Source organism: Notolabrus celidotus, chromosome 22 (genome assembly GCF_009762535.1).
Source record: "Notolabrus celidotus isolate fNotCel1 chromosome 22, fNotCel1.pri, whole genome shotgun sequence".
Classification (NCBI taxonomy): domain Eukaryota; kingdom Metazoa; phylum Chordata; class Actinopteri; order Labriformes; family Labridae; genus Notolabrus; species Notolabrus celidotus.
Window position 1 is genome coordinate 13,410,514 of NC_048293.1, and position 25,195 is coordinate 13,435,708.

The 25,195-nt window shown below is 41.2% G+C and overlaps 1 protein-coding gene across 1 annotated transcript in view; it reads left to right on the top strand.

The window, feature by feature from the left end:
* LOC117805906 (ryanodine receptor 3-like) overlaps positions 1–25,195 on the top strand; it is a 137,643-nt gene that overhangs the window by 100,546 nt on the left and 11,902 nt on the right. The window contains exons 41-83 of the mRNA XM_034674508.1: positions 1,141–1,414; positions 1,541–1,655; positions 2,230–2,362; positions 3,293–3,396; positions 3,563–3,698; positions 4,349–4,535; positions 4,652–4,760; positions 4,843–4,963; positions 5,517–5,686; positions 6,130–6,350; positions 6,642–6,732; positions 7,407–7,547; positions 8,121–8,284; positions 8,432–8,510; positions 9,035–9,124; positions 9,231–9,374; positions 10,962–11,024; positions 11,181–11,256; positions 11,518–11,641; positions 11,771–11,886; positions 11,975–12,042; positions 12,147–12,268; positions 12,417–12,466; positions 13,143–13,203; positions 14,260–14,498; positions 15,055–15,136; positions 15,220–15,350; positions 15,595–15,918; positions 16,279–16,519; positions 16,638–16,725; positions 16,829–16,921; positions 18,234–18,404; positions 19,614–19,673; positions 19,764–19,898; positions 20,466–20,578; positions 21,317–21,416; positions 23,519–23,628; positions 23,895–23,946; positions 24,030–24,083; positions 24,177–24,276; positions 24,356–24,435; positions 24,517–24,593; positions 24,959–25,032. Coding sequence (XP_034530399.1) covers positions 1,141–1,414; positions 1,541–1,655; positions 2,230–2,362; positions 3,293–3,396; positions 3,563–3,698; positions 4,349–4,535; positions 4,652–4,760; positions 4,843–4,963; positions 5,517–5,686; positions 6,130–6,350; positions 6,642–6,732; positions 7,407–7,547; positions 8,121–8,284; positions 8,432–8,510; positions 9,035–9,124; positions 9,231–9,374; positions 10,962–11,024; positions 11,181–11,256; positions 11,518–11,641; positions 11,771–11,886; positions 11,975–12,042; positions 12,147–12,268; positions 12,417–12,466; positions 13,143–13,203; positions 14,260–14,498; positions 15,055–15,136; positions 15,220–15,350; positions 15,595–15,918; positions 16,279–16,519; positions 16,638–16,725; positions 16,829–16,921; positions 18,234–18,404; positions 19,614–19,673; positions 19,764–19,898; positions 20,466–20,578; positions 21,317–21,416; positions 23,519–23,628; positions 23,895–23,946; positions 24,030–24,083; positions 24,177–24,276; positions 24,356–24,435; positions 24,517–24,593; positions 24,959–25,032 — 5,283 coding nt within the window. The remainder of the gene's footprint in view (positions 1–1,140; positions 1,415–1,540; positions 1,656–2,229; positions 2,363–3,292; positions 3,397–3,562; positions 3,699–4,348; positions 4,536–4,651; positions 4,761–4,842; positions 4,964–5,516; positions 5,687–6,129; positions 6,351–6,641; positions 6,733–7,406; positions 7,548–8,120; positions 8,285–8,431; positions 8,511–9,034; positions 9,125–9,230; positions 9,375–10,961; positions 11,025–11,180; positions 11,257–11,517; positions 11,642–11,770; positions 11,887–11,974; positions 12,043–12,146; positions 12,269–12,416; positions 12,467–13,142; positions 13,204–14,259; positions 14,499–15,054; positions 15,137–15,219; positions 15,351–15,594; positions 15,919–16,278; positions 16,520–16,637; positions 16,726–16,828; positions 16,922–18,233; positions 18,405–19,613; positions 19,674–19,763; positions 19,899–20,465; positions 20,579–21,316; positions 21,417–23,518; positions 23,629–23,894; positions 23,947–24,029; positions 24,084–24,176; positions 24,277–24,355; positions 24,436–24,516; positions 24,594–24,958; positions 25,033–25,195) is intronic.

A 25,195-nucleotide genomic window follows, 5' to 3' on the forward strand; every position in this document is an offset into this window, starting at 1 on the left:
AGATAAATAATAGCATTATAATAATAGTTTTGATAAACACTACTCATACATGTACAGGGAAAACTGTTAGCAAAGGGACAAAAGGTAACATCATAAGTTCCTCAGAGGAGCTTTAATATTAAAGTTATTTTTAGAATAGTTAGTTGCTTCACAACAAGATAAAAATGGCAAAAACGCATTAAAGGCAGCGAGGAAGCAGAATTTTAGGATTACCTTTATTTTTTATTAATCTGTGGTTATTTGTCATTTCTTTTTGATAATTTGGGCCATTAAATATCAGAAATGTTGTTCCTTGGATGTCTTATTTTGCACAATTTTCAAGAATAAGTCATCCCATGAAGGTTGATAGTTTCAATGGTTAACCACTTTTTTATGGTATTTCATAACTAAGCATGTTAATGATTTTACGTGTCATGAGTGTCATTACAAGTGGAGGATTCAGCTGTTTTGAAATGTTGGACAAGTAGTCAATACATCTCAACCAAGTGGCAACCTCCGCTCTCAAACGATGAAGCCCATGTGTTATAAACTGCAATACATCGAGAACCCACTTGAGGCTGGCTGCAGAAACACCGGAAACCACATAGACATGAATGGGAAAAAGACGATCTTTGCAGCATTAATAAACATGTTTACAGCTTGGTTCAAAAAACAGCTTGGCCCTACGAAGCTAATCTCTCTAATGGCACACACTGAACGGGGGGTGAATTTTTTTCTAACATGACGGTTCAGAAGATATTAAGATTACGAGTTTTGCCCAAATAAGGACATGACTGACGTAACTCCTGGTCGGGAACACATAGCTATTGGCTAGGAGGCTCACACTACGTCACACTCTGCCTAGTGGAGTTCTGCATTTCCAATATGGCTGCTGCCGTCGATTTGCTTCAAAACAGCTCTCAGGAACAGATGGGTGACGTCACGGATACTACGTCCATATGTTACACAGTCTATGATCTAAACCAATGATGCATAGTTATTTCCTTGTGTTTTTTTTACATTGATATATGAGTGTATATGTGCTAGTAATACAAGTAGAAAAGCAAAAAACCGTAACACTAAAAGTTATTTTTATTGTCATGGAAAAGAATATATTTCTGAAGGAAATCATTATTCATCATTACCCAACTATCTTTGTAGCCAACCTGAAGGAGCTGATTTCTCAGACGATGGTCAGCTGGGCGCAGGAGTGTCACATCCAGGACCCAGAGCTGGTCCGCAAGATGTTCAGCCTGCTGAGGAGGCAGTATGACAGCATCGGGGAGCTGCTCCGCGCCATGAGGAAGACCTACACCATCAGTGGTGTCTCCGTCCAGGACACCATCAACCTCCTGGCCGCTCTCGGCCAGATCAGATCTCTGCTGTCTGTCCGTATGGGGAAAGAGGAGGAGAAGCTCATGATTGATGGACTTGGGTAGGTTGTGTTTAAAATGTTTAAGTTATTATCTCATTTTTATCCCTCAAATTTGTTTCATGCTTTCATTATCATAGTTTGTGTTTAGATAAAAGTTTGGTATCCTTTCTTTTCCTTCCTCTTCAGAGACATCATGAACAACAAAGTGTTCTACCAGCACCCAAACCTGATGAGAATACTGGGCATGCACGAGACCGTCATGGAGGTCATGGTCAATGTACTCGGAGGAGACAAGTCTCAGGTTTGATTACTTCTACATGTGTATTTATTAGGGCTTATGTAGGCTTTTAAAGAGGCAGCCACTGAGCTTACAACTCCCCCTCACCAGAGAGGATGTTTCTCATTTAGAAAGTTTGTGTTCAAGTCCAGTTTTGCTTGTTATCATTTGTGTGAGAAGTATGGGTGCAGGGCGAGTGTGTGTTAATGAAGACGTGGTCCCAGTAGGTGGGCTTTCTCATCAGGCTGACGGCAGAGGAGTTTGGGAGGGAGGGCAGAAAGGGCAGCCTGTGGCTGGCTGGCTGGCTGACAGTGTGTGAAGGTGTCAGGCTTTTTTTGACATTAATTAGGAACAAAACATGCCGGGGACTTTACAGAAACAGGCCTGGAGAAAAAGTCATTAGAATAAACTCAGCTCACCAAAATGAAGAAGCAGACTCCAAAACCACTTTTTATCTGGAGATCAAACATCAAGTTATATATCTATACTTTTATATACTTTTTCAGGTTGCAATCTTGGCTGTCATTTTGCCACAACTCTCTTGTTTGAAAATCCAGACATCTGATTTTACTTAATGCGTGAGTGTGCTTAACCACAGGAAATCGCCTTCCCCAAGATGGTGGCTAGCTGCTGTCGCTTCTTGTGCTACTTCTGCCGAATCAGCCGACAGAATCAGAAGGCCATGTTCGACCACCTCAGCTACCTGCTGGAGAACAGCAGTGTGGGCCTTGGTGAGCACATCTCTCTGTCCCTCCATGTCTATATTTAGCTGCAACACATTCTATCATCCATCATTGTACTAAGAGTAGCTGAATTATTCACGTTGTAAAAGCTATGACATTAATTAACTGGTTGAAAACTGCACAACTTAACCAACAACTAATTGTTGTTTGCATATGGATTACTGTTGTTTTTCTTATTGTTAAATATTTTGTAAAGGCAGTTAAGTATGTGCAACATTTGAGTCCATAATTAACCATATCGAATCATATCGTATCGTATCACAGGACGAGATGAAGCATGAACCAGTAATCGCTCAAGATACATGTAAATTACACTACCAGTATCATCATTAGTATGTCTTACACATTCTTCTTTACCATCTTACGGCTTATTCTGAGCCTCTGAGCTCGCATCTATTAGCCCTAGACCTCAGAAGATTCGTCTGGTGAGTGTGTGTAATTGTGAGTCTTAGAGCTGAAAATCTGTCAGCAGAGAGAGCGACTCATCTCCCAGTCTGTTAGAAGAGCCACGGTCTCAGAGAGCACCCTGCTGGGGTGAGAGAGTGTGTCTTCTGAGTGCACACACACAAGCACCCAGTGGCACACACACACTCACACACAGTCTGATGGCTGCTCTTCAAACAGGTAACATTAAAAAATGAACAGATACACTTCACAAAAAATGCACAAGCTGTAAGCACAGTGTTATAGATATGTTTATATGCATGTGGCAACAAAACCTGGTTCCCCCTAAACTCTGTTAGACTTCATATTAGAGAGATTTTTTCTTTGGCATTGATGTTCACCAGCTGTTGGCAGATAAGCTGCTGTTGACATTCTGAGAGAAGTGGAAATACCTCCCCCTGCTGTTTGTGCTACACAGTAAATACAGGCTATAACATAAATTACAGAAATGTAAATGTCTACTTTGTTTTGTAGCTTCACCAGCTATGAGGGGCTCCACTCCTCTAGACGTGGCTGCGTCCTCTGTGATGGACAACAATGGCTTGGCTCTGGCTCTGGAAGAACCAGATCTGGACAAGGTAAGACTCAGTCGTGGTGTGTAACTGCATGATTTAGGACAGTGTCAGCCATTCTTTATATGCATAAACAGTTTCTAAAAATAGAAGGAGAATACCTTGGATGGATTGATTAAAGCTAGGTGAGTATTGATCTGTATGTGTTGTTATCTGTGTGATGTGCCTGCAGGTGGTTACCTATCTTGCTGGCTGTGGTCTCCAGAGTTGTCCGATGCTGCTGGCTAAAGGTTATCCAGACATTGGCTGGAACCCCATAGAGGGAGAGCGTTACCTTTCCTTCTTACGGTTTGCAGTCTTTGTCAACGGTATGACAACATTTACCACCCATCTCTCTTTCTTTCCTGCTTTCTATCTCTCCATATCTCTTTCTGTGCATCCTCTACTGTTTCTCTGTCTATTAACATGAAACAAAGATCGGGCTGAATTTGAAAGACCTTCATTCAGATGCTTAAAGAATGTTTTTCCAATCCCCAACTTGGTCAAGGCAGATGGCTGTCTAACATGATTCTGGTTCTGCTCAATGTTTCTGCCTGTTAAAAATAAGTTTTCCTTGCCGCTGCGACTTGCTGAATGCTGCAAAGTGCTCTACTCATTGTGGATTAACATGAGATAAGACAGAGTCCTTTCTATAAGATGGGACTGGATCTTACTCTGTCTTGATGTTGGGTCTCTGTACATAAATTACATTACATATTAATATTACACTGTCTGGACCTGCCCTACAGAGCTTCTTCAGATAACATTTCTTGTGATTTGGCACTATATAAATAAAGATTGATTGATTGATTGATTGATTGATTGATTGATTGATTGATTGATTGATTGATTGATTGATTGATTGATTGAGTCGTGCCTGAGGCTTTATGGACAGCATTTTTTGTATATTTAATCTGTTTTGTATGTTCTGTGTTATCTTCTGTGTATAAGCTCATATAACTATATATCTGTGTTGCAGGTGAGAGCGTGGAAGAAAACTCCAACGTTGTAGTCAAGCTGCTCATCCGCCGTCCAGAGTGTTTTGGTCCCGCTCTTAGGGGAGAAGGAGGGAACGGTTTGCTAGCTGCAATGAAAGAAGCCATCAAGATCTCTGAGACGGCGGCGTTAGACCTGCCGGGCTCTGTGCACGGGGCCAGCTCAGACGTGTAAGCATCTAAGATCAAACAAAGCTTATGAAATCAATGCAGAGAACTTAGAAATACAGATTAGCTTCTAATCCATCATGCCTTGTGTGTTTGCTCTTCATTTTTCTCACTGTTAGGTCTGCTGATGGTGATGATGAGGAGGAGGTGGTGCACATGGGCAATGCAATTATGTCCTTCTACTCTGCTCTCATTGACCTGTTGGGACGGTGTGCTCCAGAGATGCACGTATGTTTGAGAGAATCTGTGAATTGTTTTGTAGTTTTCCCCAGATATATGTTCTCTTTTTCACTCTCCAATTTCTCTGCAGCTCATCAACAAGGGGAAAGGTGAAGCTCTGCGTATTCGTGCCATCCTGCGCTCTCTGGTGCCTACAGAAGACCTTGTGGGAATTATTAGCATACCTCTCAAAATGCCCATCACAAACAAAGGTATGAATGTCAGCCTAATCACCCACAGCAGCGGTTAGTACAAATTACCTTTACGCTTCCATCAGAGAGCTCATCCTTTTTATTAGCATGCTTCTACCTCATGTGAAAGTACAATGGTTACCAGAGTCTGCACAGTCAGTGCAAGGCAGAACATTATTGATTTCATTTCACCGCTCATGCCTTTTTAATCAGCACAGCGCTTACTGCACACTCCCATAGCTCTGAGTAAGCCAAATCATTTCTATAGCGGGCCGTCATGCTGTATTGATTGATCGGCGTAAGCATGGCAAGACTCGCCTCTTAAATTTGCTGCCCTGAGCACTGCTGCAAAGGCTCGGTCAGCAGGCCAAGAGTGAAGACAACAAGCTCCAGCGACAGAAAACTCTCATCTGCGTGCTGCTGCATGCTGCCTAATGAATACACATGACTCCCCTAATCAGAAAAGACTTTCCATTATTTACTGTGGGCCGGTCCCTGGGCATGTCGCTGCTCCACACCTGTGTGGTTTACTGTGTGTGTTGTGCATCTCTGTTCCTGTCGGAATCTCTCTCAGATGGGTCAGTGACAGAACCGGACATGTCAGCCACATTCTGCCCAGACCACAAGGCCCCCATGGTGCTGTTCCTGGACAGGGTGTATGGTATTGAGGACCAGACCTTTCTGCTGCACCTGCTTGAGGTGGGCTTCCTTCCTGATCTGAGAGCGGCGACATCCTTGGATACGGTAAGTAACGCTGACCATGAGGCAAGGAGGTGATTAATAGACAGCCTCTATTACATGAACTTCATCAGGAAGATACAGGATCAATAGTATTGGAGGATCTTTTAAAGTAATGTGGAGCTTCTCATTAGGCCTTGGTTCAAGTTTCTCTTCGGTAGAGTTGTAATTTTATGTAATGCTATTTAACAACGACTGTGGAGTCTTGAGTGGATGAAACAAAAAGCAAATCACCATCATCAAGGACGGCTTAGTGTAACAATGCTTCATAGGGGTGATGTGGTCTTGCTTTTTGTGGTAAGGAAGCTGAGTTCTCTAACAGTCATACTAGAACAGGAAAGGCGGTGGTAGCAGCCTCACCAGCAACATAAAACAAGTCTTTTGCCTGCGTCATATGATATAACACAGCAGTGTAAAGCTGTATGATCTTTGACCCTTTCTGTGTGCAGGAGGGTTTGTGTACCACAGAGACGGCCCTGGCCATGAACCGCTACATCGGCTCAGCCCTGCTTCCCCTCCTCACCCGCTGTGCCCCTCTCTTTGCCGGCACCGACCACTATGCCAGCCTCATCGACTCCACGCTGCACACCATCTACCGCCTGTCCAAGGGCCGCTCACTCACCAAGGCACAGAGAGACGCTATTGAAGAGTGCCTCCTGGCTATTTGCAAGTGAGGCACATTCAAAACTATCCACAGTTGAACAAAAAAATAATCTCTCTTTTCTTTTTTTTGACTGAACGGTCAACAATTGTGGTAGCTCACCTGGCAGCAACAGCAAAGATCAACAGCTCATTTTGTCTGCTTTCTAGCGAAACTCTAATAGCTCAGGGCCTCCTGAAAATCCTGCTAAATTGCTGGGACAAAAGTGGTCCGACTGTAAAGATGTTCTAGTTAAAGACAGCTCAGGGCAGCAGAGCTCTTATCTCTCACTCTTCCTCTCTCTCTCACTTTATCCTGCAGGCACCTTCGCCCCTCCATGCTGCAGCAGCTCCTGCACCGCCTCGTCTTTGATGTGCCCTTGCTCTCTGATTACTGCAAGATGCCTCTCAGGGTGGGCAGCAATTACTTTACTTTTCTCACTACTTTCACAGTCTGTTTTGCCTGTTGCTCCTGTCTGCCTCATTATCTGTCTTTTTCCCTTAACATGTGATCGAACCCTTTGTTTGTCTGTGTGGTAGCCTTGCTTTGCCATAATCAGTAGATTGTTAACTTTGTTGGGGGTTATCAACAGTTTATTTCTACCAAATGTAACCTTCAAGTAGTTGTTTACACCTTTCACCCTCAGTCTTACACACATACACAGCCCGAGGTGTACATTTCTAATACACCCAGGGTGTTAATCATCAGGTGTGGAAGTAGTCTGCAGCCACAAGATGGAAAACAAGCAGATGAAGTATTGGAGTGTGTGATTACAGGCTTGTTGGCTCCACTGCTCTACTCCATCCGCCTTCCACAGGAGAGAATTACTGGAGATGTAATAGATTGTGACCAGCGTGTGAGATTGCACACACACTTGTCCTATACTTCCATGTACACGTTTGGATTTAATTTGATCTTAGTGTGGGTGGATGATTTCCTTTGAGGTGCTTTTCACTATTCCTGCATGTCCCAGTGCCAGTGTGTGAGGGATACAGAATGTGTGCTGCACAGTGAACTGTCTTGTGGACTAAATTCTGTTTATTTATTGCTGTTCTTGATTTAAATTTTGCTCTGTGTGTCCTCCAGCTGCTTACCAACCACTATGAGCAAAACTGGAAGTACTACTGCCTACTATCAGGCTGGGGAAGCTATGGCACCGCTTCAGAGGATGAACTGCTGCTCACCAAGAAAATCTTCTGGGGAGTGTTTGATTCTCTGTCCCAGAGGGTGAGGAAAGATTTTTATCTGGTTCCTTTTCTGTGGGACTTCATCATTTTCTGAGCAATAGTGACTGACCTGCATTTGCCAAAAGGCTGACATCTCCTCCCTCTTAAAAAGCACTTTGTAAGCGATTGTTACACCACACATGCCCTCCAACAGTGACAAACAGTTAAATAGGTCACCTAATGCATCACAGTCTTGATTAACATGTATGTATGTGGGGGACTCGTTGGCACTAATATCCAGAGGTCTGTTCATGATGCAGATGGCTGCACTCAGCACATCTCGCTAAATGCCCACTCATGAAAGGAGGCTGTGCAAAGGGCCGGCCTGAAAACATCAATATCTCGACAACCATCATTGATCCAAAGCCTCTTGCAATTTGGTTCTTCAGCTTTTAGAATAATTCTTTAGCTCTGCCCCTCCCCCTGCTGAAGTAGCTGTGTAGCTCTATTTGAGTACCACTTTAGAAGTGATAAACACATTACATGTAGTCTTTGAATATGATTTTGCCTAAAATAGAATATGAAGAACTGGGTTTCACACTAAGTCTGTAATTTTTGTTCTCTTGCCTCGCAGAAATATGATGCAGAACTTTTCAAGATGGCCATGCCGTGCTTGAGTGCCATAGCTGGAGCTTTGCCACCTGACTACGTGGATGCCTCCATTAGCACCGCAATGGAGAAGCCTGTTTCTGTAGATGCTCAGGGCAACTTTGACCCTAAACCAATCAATACTGCTAAGTAAGCCAAGATTTAGCCAGATGTCAATAAGAACTTCCCTATCAGCCTGACTGATTGTTTCATACCTGTAGTGATGTGCACAGTACATGACTTAGTTAACATATATTTGCATACACAAGCTGACTGATTGTCAAACTCTTTTTCCAGCATTGCTCTCCCGGAGAAGCTTGAGCATGTCGTCAACAAATATGCAGAGCATTCACATGAGAAATGGTCGGCAGAAAAGGTAAGGCCAAATAGGAGAGCTTTCCTCTGGGAAAATGGATAGAAAAGTACAAAGTACTTGACCTGGAACAAGTCTTAAGTGTTGTAAGAGAATGGGGGAACCTAAATAGCCTCTGTGAAGATATACTGCTTACAAAATCAAGAGGAAATACTTCATGCATATCTAAGTGAAAAAGAAATTCAAATCAATCCTTGTTTTCTATTAACACAGGAGCCTTTGGTGAGGTGTTGTATGATATTTCTAAAAGAGATCCTCTGGGTATCCTGGCAATAATTGTGCCAGTCTTTGTGTAGCAGGCCTCTGCTTCCTTTTGTGCCAACTGCATAGCCTGCGTTGTTGCATCTGTCAAAAAATTGAACAAAGGCTGAGGACAGCAGGAACTGAATGTACCATGGCTCCTTAATGTGTGATGCACACTTAATCTCCTACACAGTCTTTCAAATCATAAATCACATCCTCAGGGGACTGTGAAAGCAATGAATATTCCTTTCACCCTTGTACATCCCTCTGTACATTTGCCTCAGGTGCTGCTTGGATGGAAATATGGAGATTGTGTGGATGAGAAAGCTAAGACGCACCCTCAGCTCAGGACCTACAAAGCCCTGACAGAGAAGGTAAAAAATGTTAAATATGAGATTTGTGAAGATGATTAACACTGGAGAGATAACCTAGAGGTTGAGGATTCTGGGCTTGTTCCCCATTCCTGTCTCTGTGCTTCAGGAGAAAGAGATTTACAGATGGCCTATCAGAGAGTCCCTAAAGAGTATGCTGGCAATGGGCTGGAGCATCGACAGGACAAAAGATGGTGAAACCATGTCTCTGAGGGAGACTGAGAAAATGCGAAAGATCTCTCAGACTTCACAGGTACAGTCCAGATAATATTCTATAAACAAACAGAAACATCAAAAGTGCTTGTTTTTAGTAAAATGGTCATGCAATTATGCCAATTTTTCAGCTGAATTTTTAGTCTCCGGAAGGATGATTAGCTCATGTTCAAGTATTTTTAAAAATCCTAATCCTTTCATGAGTCATATGTTTTTGTTTTGGGATGTTTTCCGTCTATCTTGGAAATGACTTAAATGTTTAATTTAAATTTAACAAATAAAAAAGCTTATCATTATGGCCAGAAGGGAGTATAAACTCTCAGGGCTGGGAGTGCAGAAGGAAAGTCCCAAACACATACAGTGACATTTAGAATTATATCTACTACAAACTCACAGTTAGGTTTTGGAACATAGGGAGGTAGGCAAACAGTTAATGAAAACCAGACTGGAACATGTGCATGAAGGCAAAAGGCTCATGCAACCAGCATCAAGATCTAAACACAAATGGTCCAATATACAGTTTGTAGTGAGGCTAATTAGCAAAGTGAAGACAGGTGAGCAAGAGGGTGAATGGTCAAGATAGGGCTGATTACAACAGTAAACAGGTGTGTAATATTGAAGTGGAAGGGCGTGTGGAAAAGGAGCTAAGCACATGTAATGGACAAGGGGATGAAGAGAGAAAGGGAGACTAGATAGATGTGAAGTAAGCTCAACTTTCTTTAAGTGGATAATATAATGATATGTATTTTTAAATCAAATTCACATTGTGTATGTTACTACTGCTTAGTGTTATCTTTCAATTTAGTCAATGGCAGTATGCAAGCTAAATAATATCAGTGTATTCACCTCTAGCTAAAATTGAGTGTTTCAAAAGGGTAGCTAACTTTACACAAAAGGTTATCTTTCATATGACTCATCTCTCTTCAATTGTGTCATAATGCTTTGTACTTCTTCATTTAATGAAAAAATGTAACGTCTATTCCTAACTTTAAGCTATTTCAACGGTTAATTGATGTTTAGGCTAACAATTTCAAGGGCTAACTTTCTTTTCAAGCTAATTTCAATCGTTACAGTAGGTTAGTTTCTGAGTCAACTCTTTGTAGTTTTACCTTTCTCTTCCAACTTTTTTAAGTTTTTACAATAAGTTCTTGCATAAATCACATATGGGCATTCAAACAGTTTTTTAAGTTATCTTTTTAGCGGACTGTGATAAGCTTAATAGGTTAGTATAGCTAGCTAACCTAACTCAGTGGTTAACTGTTTCACTAGCTAATATTTTAATACTCTTTGACAAAACTATTTCAATTGTTCATTCATTTACTTATATACTATTTCAGCATCTCTTCTTGCTAATTCATTCCTCTTGCTTTCATATCCTTATTTATATTTGTAGTTGAGTTAAAACAACTAATCTAGTCTTACAGCTGCTATCAAGGCAAACAGCTTCAAACTGGGTTTTTTAGAGTGGACTTATTTTTGTTGCTAATCTCTTTATATAATAGACTGAAAGCCTAAAGACATAGACTAATCCCTTAACAAATGCTATTAAAGCCTAAATCTTGTGTTCTCTCCAGCTATCAATGTACTGGGCCTCATTGCTAATATGCATCTTCCCCAACAACTCTAGGCAAATGGCTTCAATCCAAGCCCTATAGACACGAGTAATGTGATTCTATCAAGGGAATTGCAGGTGAGTGACCTCACATTTGTGTTGTCATGCTTTTTGTCTTTCTAACATCAAACAATCTCTGAATACACAATGAAAGCTGTATTTCCTGGCTGTGAATGAGTTATGTGGGCGAGACATGCCCCTCACTGCGATGTAATGTTTGTCTTTTGGTCCAAGGGGATGGTGGAGGTGTTAGCTGAAAATTACCATAACATCTGGGCCAAGAAGAAAAAGAGTGACCTCGGAAGCAGAGGTGATTTCTTAATGAAGTGAATCGTAAAACACGTATATTACACAGACATTAGCAAAACAAGAGAGGAAGAGAAGAAGAATGTGGCTTAGTGGGTGTAAAGTGTTGCTGTGTTTGCCTTAGAGTTTTTGCATGTTTTCTCTTCTCTGATCTGGAATGGATAGATTCTCTTGAAAAGTCCATTCTATTCACGACACAATTTGCAGTCAGAGACACAAAGAAGAGAGCCATAGCTGATTAACACAGAGCTGTATCTCGTATCAGGTGGAGGAACACACCCTCTGTTGGTGCCATACGAAACACTGACAGCCAAGGAGAAGGCCCGTGACCGAGAGAAGGCCCAAGATCTTTTCCGGTTCTTGCAGATCAATGGTTACAGCATCACAAGGTTTTTATTGTAATGTTACTAGCTTGCAGAAACGTTACTCTGCAACATTACTTCACATTTATCAAATGCTGTACAAAAAAATCCAGAGGTGCTGAACGTAATTTATGCATGACATCTTATTTTTTGCAGAGGTTTAAAAGATTTAGAGCAGGATTCTTCTTCTATGGAGAAGAGGTTTGCTTATAAATTTCTCAAAAAGCTGCTCAAGTATGTTGAATCTGCCCAAGAGTTCATCGCTCACCTTGGTAAGTTAATATTACATTAACATGACATCAAGAAAGCCTATGTAGTATTGCTTTTTACTATTAAATATGTAACTTTATATTAATCCAGAGGCCATGGCTGCTAGTGGAAAAACTGACAGGTCCCCTCATGAACAAGAAATCAAGTTTTTTGCCAAAGTAAGTATGAGATATAAATACAGCTGTTTATGCATAGTTAAGTCTTTTACATTCATTTTCTAATGACACGATCTGATCTTATCATTAATGATCCCCTCCTTCAGGTTCTTCTTCCACTCATAGACCAGTACTTCAAGAACCACTCCCTCTATTTCCTCTCCTCCCCAAACAAAAACCTGAGCAGCAGCGGTTACTCCTCCAACAAGGAGAAGGAGATGGTAACCAGGTATCGAGTGAAAACATTCAGTTCCTTTATTCTACAAGAATATAGCATGCCAACAACCTTTCACCGTCTTTGTAACTAATTTTCTCTAAATAGATTTACTCATTTTAACTGTCTAAATTCCTCCCTTTTCTATCCATCATACCTCCAGCCTGTTTTGTAAACTGGCAGCTCTTGTCAGACATAGGATTTCTCTCTTTGGTAAGCTGGTTACTACTGACTGATCAGCCGTGTGTGTGTGTGTGCTTGCGTGCCTTTGTGTGTGTGCAGACATGCTTTATAAAAGTGGGTGCTTCTTCTTTTGTCAAGCTGGTTTTCTTTGATGCCTTTTGAGTTCTTTTATTGTCAAACTTTATTAATGTTGGCCTTAAATATAAGAGTAGCATGTTGGAAACCAAATACTGCAGATATAACATGTTAATGTACGCTCTACTCTAGCTGGTAGGCGGATTTCATTAACTTTGTACAAAGCCAGGCTGCCCTTTTCTAGCAGTTTCCACTTTTAATGCAAAGCTCAGTTAGCTCACACCTTGGTGTAGCTTTGTTTTTCTCATACAGACATAAGGATTGTGTCAGTCTTCTCATGTAATTCCCTGAAGACTGCAAATAACATTATGCCTGTTTCCCAGAATATTAAATTATTAGTTTAAATAAAGCAACTTTATTATTGTAATGATGGCTGAAATGTAGAATTTGAGGCTTTAATCAATCAATTAGTTACTAATACATATAGCATTTAATGTTTCAATCCTCATTACCAAAGTACATACAACACAACCAACTGTGGTGCCTGGCCTTTGTACTTACACAGACATAACATGGTTGGCAGTGTATGTTTGCATTATATTGATGGCTGCTATTATTGTCTTGTTTATAGGGAGTGATGCCACCACTATTGTCAGCTGTCTGCATATCCTGGCTCACACCCTAGACACCAGGTGAGGACACAGGAAGCAGCACTCAAGGCTTAAGGGGAGCCTGGCATTGTTGCACTTCCTCCTTAAGATTTAAAAGAAAGAAACATCACAAATTAAAAGTTGTTTAAGTTTAAACAAAAGCCCTTGAGGGTGCAAGTTTGACCTAGCGGTTAAAGTGTGCGCCTCAGAAGGCATAAAGACCCACATTTCCTGCTTCTCTTCAACTGTCCTATCTAATAACGGCAGAAACACCCTGAAAAATAAATTACAAAAACAGCCCTTGGTCTGATGATTATTGTGTTTAAACAATAACTGCTTTAGAAATCACATTACTACATTTTCCACTCGTAAAGCACTGACTAACGATCTTACCTTTGCCAACCCTTCAAGGGGAGCACGTATGTCATGAGCCTTTTCTGTTGAGCAGTTGGTACTTGGCCTCTTATAGGAGGCACTGACATTAACAGAGAGAATCATTTGGCATTTAAATAAACAAAGCAAATTCATGCAACCCATGTTGCCCGAGGCTAATGGTGTTCTTACCAGACAATGTACTGTTTTTAATGCAGCTCACGCATAATGAGGCTAAATCTGCACTTTATTATTGTGTCTTGTTTGTGCTGAAGAGCTACAGCTGATGCCCACAGATTCTGTCTTTCATTTCTCCTTCTGTCTGGGAGCCATCAAGGCATTTCAATGGATAATTTATTTAGCAATGTTATGAACTGTGAAATGCTGAAAATGGACGGCCTAATCATAGTAATGCATTGTACATGATACATCTAAGCCCCAATATTGGCAAGCTCACCTTAGATTTACATATCGTCCTAATTCAGCATATAAATCATGTTTCAGTGTAAGGGCAGTCAGGTTGATACTCATGTCTCATATTTCATGACTAAAAACCTCCACAGACTGTGAGAGTGAAGTAATTGCATATGTGAGTGTGTCCTCCTGCGGGTAAACAGTGTTGTCCTTTGCATACTAAGGGGTATCCAGTAGTTTATTATAACCCTGCCCGTGCATATTCCCTCATTTGGTCTCAGTCATTTATCACGCTCTCTCTCACTCAAACAGGACGGTGATGAAGTCTGGCTCTGAGCTGGTGAGGGTGGGGCTGAGGACGTTCTTTGAGAACGCAGCGGAGGACCTGGAAAAGACGTTTGAGAACCTTAAGTTGGGGAAGTTCACTCACTCCCGCTCGCAGATGAAAGGAGTGTCGCAGAATATCAACTACACCACGGTGGCTCTGCTCCCCATTTTAACCGCTCTGTTTGAGCACATCACTCAACACCACTTTGGAGTCGACCTGCTTTGTGAGTCCTGACAGAACAGATGATCAAATATTGTGCGAGAGGCTGCTAAAGCAGTGGAGTCGAGTGTCAATGATAACTTTTTTGAAATGTAGTGATGACATGCTTCTTAGATCCTGATACCAAAGATCATATTTATTGCTGACCAAAACAAGTGAATGCTAAAGTTACCCCCGTTAATATGAATTAGCAAAACAGCAATGGACATTCCTGCATATCTTTATAACACTGAGTTCATCAGTGGAGCCTGAATAATGTATAAAAGAATAGAAATAATTGTATTTCAATGCAGCAGCTCAACTAATAGCTCTCCAATCAACCTCAGCTTTACTTGGAGTGTAATTAGCTTGCTTATTAGGTAGCATAATAACAGGCTAAACTATGTAGTTTAAAAACATGTTGCACAAAGCTTTATTCCAGCTAAGAGTCAACATCTGTGAGTGTATTAGCATGTCTGTAAACATTTGGTCCAAACATCTCTACGCCTGAGTGAAGCTCCATAGAAACAATAGCACGGCTCTACAGATTTTAAAATTGAATATTCTGTCTTTTTTACCAGTGGATGATGTCCAAGTGTCCTGCTATCGAATCCTGACCAGTCTGTATGCACTGGGCACAGGGAAGAACATCTATGTTGAAAGGTATCTGAATTTCATGAGATAAAAATTACTTGCTGTTATTCAGAAATTCTTTGACCAACCCTCGTCCTCTTTGTGTCCCTTAGACAGCTCCCAGCTCTCGGTCAGTGTCTGGCTACCCTCGCTGGAGCCATGCCTGTGGCCTTCCTGGAGCCGATGCTCAACATGTACAACCCCTGCTCCATCTTTAATACAAAGAGCACCAGAGAACGAGCCAGTGAGTCATTTGTAACAATCCTAAATTGAGTAGTTCATTAGTAGGGGTGGACTAATGTGGCTAATCACATTACTATTTTATGAATAAAGCAAATGTCTGTCTATAAAAAATCATCTTACCCATTTAAAATGTCCTCTTTGTTTTATAGTTTAACAGAGGCTGAAATGTACTTTGTTCCTGCTCGTAATCAGACACTTATATGTATTGCATTGCATAGTATTTGAATCTCCTCTGGCGTTTTCAGTCCTTGGCATTCAAGAGTCAGTGGAGGAGATGTGTCCTGGCATGCCACGGCTGGACGGCCTAATGAAGGACATCAATGACATGGCTGAGTCTGGAGCCAGATACACAGAGATGCCTCATGTCATCGAGGTGGTGCTGCCCATGCTGTGTAACTATCTGTCTTATTGGTGGGAGAGGGGCCCTGAGAACCAGCCAGCCAGCGGGGGCAGTGTCTGCTGCACCACTGTCACCTCAGAGCACCTGAGCCTCATTCTGGGCAACATCCTCAAGATCCTCAACAACAACCTGGGCATTGATGAAGCCTCCTGGATGAAGAGGATTGCAGGTGGGAATAGGTTTCTACAACAGCTGAGGATAATGACAAAAATACTTGCAGTGAAAACAATTTCCTTCAGCCACATCAGGTGGCTTTTTAGTGTTACCAGCCCATTTCTTACATTTTTTCCCAATTTTAAGTAGAAAATGTTGTTGTTATGTTTTCAGATGTAGGCTTAATGTATTTCATTGCCTAAAACCTTTTAATTCTATAAACACTACCATATTTATTTATCTAAAAAACATATATTTCTGACACTCCATAGAACAGGAAAGAATACAGCTAAAATATGAACAAGTTTTAAACAAAACTACACATTTTAGATCAAATATAAAAAAAATAACATTTCCACTCCTTTTCCCTGTGAAGTGTATGTTCAACCCATCATCAGTAAGGCCCGTGCAGACCTGCTCAAGAGCCACTTCCTGCCTACACTGGAGAAGCTAAAGAAGAAGACAGTAAAGGTGGTGTCTGAGGAAGAGCTGCTGAAAGCAGACAGTAAAGGAGACACACAGGAGGCCGAGCTGCTCATCCTGGATGAGTTTGCTGTACTCTGCAGGGACCTGTATGCCTTTTACCCAATGCTCATCCGTTATGTGGATAACAACAGGTTAGCTCACTGACACATGGGGGAAGTTGTTTTTAGGAAGTATTTAGGAGGGGATCAGGAGGATGCCGGTGCTTGCAGAAAAGATAGAGGATGTATTTATCTTTCTCTTTTTCTGCAGGTCTAGGTGGCTGAAAGAACCAGATGCGGACTCTAATGAGCTCTTCAAAATGGTTGCAGAGATATTTATACTGTGGTGCAAGTCACATGTAAGTTTCTCCTGTCTATGCATGCTAAGCGACCAAAAGCAGAAGTGTGTAGGTGACACTGACTGAACATAAATGTCACTCTCTGGTATTTGTCTTTCTGTAGAATTTCAAAAGAGAAGAACAAAACTTTGTGGTCCAGAATGAAATCAATAATCTCTCCTTCTTGACCGGAGATAATAAAACCAAGATATCCAAGGTAGGCTTTGTGTTGCTTTATACCTCTCAACGCTGTCACGATTGAGTCCCTGTTAAGACAGCAATAAAACTCTTTGAAACATTTTAAGGACTCCTGTAACAATTAAGGCCCAATGCTCTTATGAAAAACTCAAACACCCAAAATAAGCAGGATTATGTCTGACCCTGACTTATGATTGTGTGTGTCTGTGTATGGGTTTATGAATTTATACATGCATGTGAACGCACATGACAAAAACTAACAAGCATCTCTCATTAGGCAAATATTCCTTCACACCCCAAGCATAACAGGATTTACAGCATTTTCTTTCTTGTCTGCCTGAATTAGCGGTTTAAAGGCAAACAAATGGTTTTCATTGAAGTTCACGTCCATGCGAGGACTGCGTGCCTCCATTAACCCCACCCTCATCTTTTCCCTCTACCTTTCTTTCTCTTTCTGTCCCTCTCTCTATCTCAAACAGTCCTTTAAGGAAAAGGTAGAGTGATGCAGTGCATGCGCCGTTTACCTGCCAGCTTATTGGCTTTGATTCTGCAGTCACCATGCAGAGAAGCCAATAGCTTGTGCTGCTGTGCCATATAGTCTGTAGTGTAGTTCTCAACATAATGTCCCTTATTATTTGTGGCCTCCATTCATCATCACGTGTGATTTGGAAACTTACATTCTTTCTCATTTCCTTTACGGGCGGATTACGTCTCTTCTGGAGTGATGAAGCCCCGCCTCTTTTGCAACATATCATGTGATCACATGTGATTGGTGTGTTTGTAGTTGATGGATTGTGCTACCCCCCAGTGTGTTTGACCAATAGTTCCCTGAAGCTATCGATGTGATGTCGTGGTAGATGTTGTTCAACTGTGTGTTTACATGTATGTCTGTGTATTTTCAGTTATATGAAAATGAGTGTTTTCACTTTGCCAGCTGCTTCATATTGACTCCAGAGTTCAGTCTCCCCTCGGTGGTAACACTAGAGCTGGTCTGCTAGTTTTACTTTTCAGCTGACTTGTAAGTGTAGTAATGCTCCAGTGGCACAGAATCAGTCTTGTCATAGTTTTGGCCAGGACTGAAAAATAATCACCTCAGTTGGCTCAGCCTTTTTTAAATTCACTGTGAGTGCTTGTACTCGTGGTAATCTCCAGTAAAATACTTTTAAGATATCAATTTAAAGTTAAAAATAAATAAGATAAAGGAAAAAAGAGGTAAGTTTCATGTATTGCCTAAAAAGACTAGCCTTTTAGCTTTTTAAACCAGATTAAGATGCCATGGTATTTTTTTCACCACCTCATGCTGTCTCAGATTAAATGTGTGATTTTTTCAGTCTGGAGGACAAGACCAGGAGAGGAGACACAAGAAAAGGCGTGGTGAGTTCTACTCCATTCAGACCTCGCTGATTGTGGCCGCTCTGAAGAAAATGCTGCCCATTGGCCTCAACATGTGCACACCAGGAGACCAGGAGCTCATCTCCATAGCCAAGATTCGCTACCTCATGGTGAGACACTTTTCATGTGACCATGCACCAGTCACACATTTTACATTAGCTTTAAGGGATTATAGTCGATGTAAAGATATATAATTGACCCTAAACCTGAACACATTTATGAAGCATTTAAAGCTGGGGTTGGTAATCAGATTTAGATATACTTTTTGTTATAGTGGTTAAAATTATCTTTATGTCCTGATGGTAATCAATACATAATGTGTTCTTAAAAAAGAGCGAAGAAAAGCTGCTATCTACAGCCAGAGTAAACCTGGGAAAACACCAACCAATCACCGTTTTTTGGGACCCAAAATTTTAAACCATTCAAATGCCGTTCTGCCGTTCTGCCCGCCTCCTGCACGTACATTTCCCCGGCATGCACTCCGAGTCTCCGTCTCCTGCCGCTGCTTCCCCTGACTCTACTGACTGCCCCTCTCGCTCGACCTCGGGCCTGTCCCCTCTGACCCGATGAGGTGCTTTGCTCAGGACTGTAGTCCGGATCAGAGTCTAAAAAGCTCTCACCACGGGGGCTCTGACAAGCAGAAGAATTAATGACATTTAGTAAGTCCTACAGAAATGTAGATGTATTGTAGCGTCCGTCCGGACGCTGTAGGGATGACGAGCCGGTTCGTGAACACGTTGATCTTTAATAACCGGTCACTGTTGGCCGTGATCACGCCAACCAACAAAGCAACAATCAATGTTTGAATGAATGAAGAACTTCTCCTCTTGTCTCTCCTCTCTCCCGCTCACACACTCACATCCTGATGCCTTCACTGACTGTCAACACTGTAGGAATTAAGAACATCTACACTGAACACGTTGAACAAGCAGTAGAGCTGTTACAGTTTTATATGTGTTATAACTTTTCTCCTGATATCGTGTCACCAGTACAACTGGATAATGCTAGAATGACAGTTGTGAGTACTAACAGCAGCCATGTTTGTTTGTGTTTTTAACTTTCACTATGATAATGTTTTGATGAGGACCGGTTTTGAATCAGTCACCATCATATGGTCGCAAGTCAGCGGCGCTCGTGCATGTGAGCAGGGGGGGCGTCGTTTTGGAGGAGCTCTGAGGGAGGAGGGGAGGGGTTAGACGGAGTGATGAGGACATGCTACATTCAAATTCATGCTAGTTTTCCGAGACTACCAACCCCAGCTTTAATTTCATTAGAACAGTGCTCAAGTTCTCTTCCACACTCTTGCTATTTTCCAACAGAGAGACACAGATGAAGAGGTCAAAGATCACATCCGGCAGAATCTACATCTTCGAGTAAAGGTGAACTTAATCTTAATCAGTATCATATTATTATCAGCTTATAATTTCTGTATTCATTTTTTTACATCCATCTGTGTAACACACTCTCAGTCAGAGGACCCAGCAGTAAGGTGGCAGCTAAACCTGTACAAGGACATAGCGATGAAAAGTGAGGGGCTTCCAGACCCTGACAGAGTGGTGGACCGAATCCAGAGGATCTCTGCTGCTGTCTTCAACCTGGAGCAGGTCAGGACTCAAACATTAATAATGATGTTACCAAACACAATTCAAATGGCACTCTAGATAGGCTGCAAATGATAAATGATGTTACATTTAATTTTGGCCATTGGGGACATATTAGATGGCTGAGGCCTTTGTGCTCCACACACACACACCACTGTGTTCATCATATCTCTTAATAAGAGCTTCACTGATCAAAGTGTTTTGTGTATATTAAAATGTGAGACTTTTTTTAAAAGTTAGTTATCTTTTTCTCAGTTTTTTGAATAATTATTGGTTCAGATAAGCATAATAGATAGAGAAATAGATAGAGAATAGAGAAAACACAAATTTGCAATGATGTTTGACTGCCCGGTTCTGTTTAGCATCTCAACATTTCTGACTCCTTTGCTTTTCCTATCCACTAGAAACAGAAAAGTTCATGATGGGTGAAAACACACGAAAAACAAGAGCAGAGGAAAATCTTAACTAGTTTTACGGACAGAGATGTGTTTTTTTTCCCCCTTCAGTTAACCTGTCAAAGAATGCTGATCTACTCCTCTCATTAATCATGTTATCTTCCATTCCACATAGGTTGAACAACCACTGAGATCAAAGAAATGTGTGTGGCAAAAGTTGCTGTCCAAGCAGAGAAAGCGAGCCGTCGTTGCCTGTTTCCGCATGGCTCCACTTTATAATCTACCAAGGTATGACTGTCTGCATCACACCTCCAGCATCTGCTTCTCCGCTGTTCTGATTTTATTCTGATATTTTGCCAAAACGCTCTTTAACCATGAGTCAAAGATGATGGTCCCTATAGATCTACAGTGGTTGGGCAACCGCACTGCAATAACTGTAAAATCAACTCTAATGGACAAATACCACTGCACTTTCTTCTCTTTCTTTCTGACTCAGGACTCTCATTTTTCTCCCTCTGTGAGTTCTGACCCTGCATTAATGCACAGCCTCCCTCCCTGCGTTTGTAGGACAAATGTCTGGCCTGCAGCTGTTATCAAGGAGTAGAAAAAGGGACACTAGCAATTTCATGCCCTGCTGCTCTGTAACTCAATCACAGGAAGTCAGGCATAGAGCTACAGTAGGGAAGAAAACAATTATGAGGACCAACCTGGGGGTGGCCATCTTCAATATGTGCTCAGGCTATGGCGCCCGCCCACCTAACAGCATGACTCATTTATTCAGAGTTGTTGACAGTGAAATACGACACAGCATAGCTAATAATTATCAGACAGCCTTTACAATGCAGACACAGTTTATTGTACTTGTTTGGACTAATTGATTTGTGCTGGAGGTTTGATGTGAAGCTGCTGGATAATGTCGAGTCTCCTGAGTTTCACACATTCAGATGTCATCTTTTCTCTTTTATCTCTCTATTCAGCTTTTGTTCTCTGCTCAATGTCACACTCTATTGTACCTCATCCCCTCAGGCACACAAATAATAATTACTTCCTGAATGCCTACCGACATATTTGGCTGGAGATAATGCATGAGAACACAGACTATGACAGTCTGCTCTCCATGCTGACGGTAATGTAGCGCTGATCCAATACTGCAACTGTATGACTTTGCATTATAAACCTCACCTAACTACCCCCCAGCTTCCTCACAGCTACAGTTTGTGCAACAAGTTTAACTCGCATATTTGCACGTTGTTTTTTTCACTGGTCCTGGTCTGTACAATAATGTAGTCAGCTACCTAAAAAATAAAACACATTTGAAGAGTTCATTTGCAAAAACAGATATCTCCGTTTTTATACATTTTCAAAAAACATATTTCCTTTTAATATACATTTTTAATAAAGTAAAATGTTTAAGATACTGCTAATTAGTAATGTCATTTTGTCTTAGTAAAAGCCACCCAACTTCAATTGATTGATAATACCTAAAGCTAGTAATAGAAAAAATACGTTTATTGAAACATTTAAAAAAAAAATGTAAAGTGAGTTTTCTGTTTTTGCAAATGAACTCTTCATTTATTCTTTGAGAAAAAGCGTTTTAATCAGAAATTAACAGACAGCCTGGCTCGGCCTAATTGCTGGAAGCAGAAGGAAAAGGCTAGCCTTGCTCTGTCAGATGGTCGGTTGCTTTAGCGAGCTGAATCTCCTCTTAAACATTTGAGCTTTAGAAGTGCTTGTTTGAATTCTTTTAACTTTGAGACAGAGCTAGGTTAGCTGTTTCCACAATACTCCAACCTATGCTAAGATAAATGTAACTGTTGTAGTTTTCACTCTAAGGTTAAGAAACACACGATCGCATCCTGGAATTGAAGTTTCTGTCCACTGATTTACACAAGACCAGCAGTATATACCTCTGCATTTATAAGCAGCAGTTCTCTTTATGGTGACCAGTTGGCTGTGCCAGCACCCAAAGCTAACCAGTACTAACCTCTTCTTCTACAGTGACTTCTCCCGTCCGTTGCTCTGCTTCTATCTAACCCAGGCTAATCTCCTCTCACCCTTCTTCAGGCATCGCTCTATTAACCTCTTCCTCCTGGCCTATCAGAGAATATGGATAGAAACAGAGGAATACTCTTTTGAGGAGAAACTAGTGCAGGATCTTGCAGTAAGTACTTGCGTCATCCCCCAGGGCCCTCTTGTTGGTATCACAAGTGTCTCAGTATTCAAAGTGCTTAAAAGCGGTCAATCCCACCAAGGACCACTTTGTCGCACTCAGTCATTCATACGATGAAACTGGACACACATTTTTAGCAAGCATGACATCACCACTGATGTCAGAGCCGGCTGAGGTATTTTGATTACTGTGTCCCATCGAAGACGGGCATCTTGCTAAGATGCTTGGACTTAAAAATAACATTTCTGAAAGATGAGCATCTTTCATGAATTGTCACAAAAAAAAACTTACAATCCTGCATTGTGCTTGTAGAGAAAGAAAAAAAAACAACTTCTCTCTCCACAACTTCACAGAAGTGCTTAAAATATTTTGCACTTTATCTCTCATGACAGCACCATATGCATAGAAGGATTAAAAACACCTTGAGGATTTACGAAATAGAGATAAAAGATACCACCACGGAGGCATGCTGGAAATTGTCATTCCCAACTGTGCCAGCGGATGTGTTTTTTAGGTTTTTTTATAGTAATGAAAATGAAAATGAAATTAATAAAACTTATCATAATCTAATCTTCATTCAGCTCTTTTAAAGTCCCATCTGTTTTCACAGTATTTAAAATCAAGGCCACAGAGCTCCACATGTGAGGTAGAGTCTGTGACAGAAAAATAGCTTTATGATCAAACCAAACAAGCCACAGACTTTATAGGAATGTCTTCTCAATGTGTCTGCTATCATGATGGTTTATCATAGGAAGTCTATGATAACGTGAAAACTGAGGCTCATGGAGAGTCATGCTTAATTTAACCTCCACCTTCTAACATTACTGATCATCATCCTTGGTATAAGCGTGTGTGTTTGTGTATGTATGTCTGTGTGTATGATTATGCGTGCACGTGCCTGTCATTGTCTCTGTGGTTTTTGTTTGTCCTCTGCATGCAACCAGTGTATCCTACTGCAGTGTTTTTTGATACACCTTACTCACTTAAGGTAAGTGAACACTAGCATTATTTGTAATAAAGAGCATACACCTGAGATTAATTTGTATGGGTTTGTCCAGAAAACGCAGCCTAAAGTGGAGGAAGAGGAAGAGGAGGAGATCAGAAAGCAGCCAGACCCTCTTCACCAGCTCATTCTGCATTTCAGCCATAATGCTCTGACTGAGTGCAGGTAAACACACCTGTCCACCTGGCACCTACACGCTTTGCTCCATCTGTGCTATATAACAGTTTTGGCAGGCTCTCTGGCTAATAAAGGGAGGCACTGGGCTAAATCATTGTCAGTTATCTGATTCCAGGAGGAAAACATAAGCTGTTTTTAGTCACACTTTACAGTTCCTGTAACGACAACAATTTAAACTTGCAAATGATTAGGTTGAGATGTGATTGTACGCTGCATGATTTACCCATCATATATTTATCATCATCTCTTGTTAGTTCTTTGGAAGAGGATCCCTTGTACATTGCGTATGCTGATATGATGGCAAAGGTACTTCATTTTTTACACTTCATTAACTAAATCTTTACACACTTCAGCGACATATTCACAGGTTTTAAAATCTCATCTTTCAGAGCTGTGCTGAAGGCGAAGAAGAAGAAGAGGAAGAGAAAGATAAAACATTTGAGGTACCATTGATTTCTGAGGAATACATTTTTGTATTTCAGTTTGTTTTGATTCACATTGAGGTTTTGCGGCTACTCTGTTATTGATTTATACAGGAAAAGGAAATGGAGAAGCAAAAGATGCTTTACCAGCAGGCCAGACTTCATGATCGAGGAGCGGCAGAGATGGTGCTTCAAATGATCAGTGCCAGCAAAGGTAAGGAAAGACATGTTCACTTTTGGGCCTTCTTAAAACCGCCATCCAGTGTGAATATGATGTCATTTGTGGTCACCAGGTCGACTTGCTGCTATGGTGACTTTCACCCTCCAACTGGGCATCTCCATCCTGAACGGGGGAAACATACTGGTCCAGCAGGTAGGCAGAGACTGCAGGCAGAATGTGTGTCTCTCGCAGCATTAGGCCAATGTTTACTGAACAACTTTTATCTTCACACAGAAAATGCTAGACTACCTGAAGGAAAAAAGAGATGTTGGCTTTTTCAAAAGTTTGTCCGGGTTGATGATGTCTTGCAGGTAAAGAATCTTCAAATAATTATAAATATTGTTTGGGCTTTATCTTAGTCCTCAACTTCAACATAAAGGGGGATTCAACAAATTACAGTATACTCAGAAATCTTTGTTTACTAGACACAGGAAGAACTTACCCAGCCTGTAGAGATGAGGAGTGGAGGACCTTTGTTTGTTGAGGTTAAACTACAGCTGTATATAAGGGAATAATGTAATATTATGACCATTCAACCTATTACTGTCTCACTGACTGCACCAACTTAGTGGAGTACATACTAATTTGCTAGAGTAACCCTTCGAAATCCATATCACAGAATATACAAATGAAGTACTTTAAAAACATGTCAGGCTTTGTCTCTTATCTCCTGCAGCGTCCTCGACTTGAATGCTTTTGAAAGGCAAAATAAAGCTGAAGGTCTGGGGATGGTTACTGAAGAAGGATCAAGTAAGTGAGGATGATAAACACGGTAAACAGAGTAATACTGTCCTAATGCTGAACTTCAGTGTTACACATGTGACATTAAAGCTATAAGTAACATCAATATGACACGTGTAGAAATCTTGGTGTGACGTCATGTGTCTCATACAGGCTTGATGGGTCAATGTTC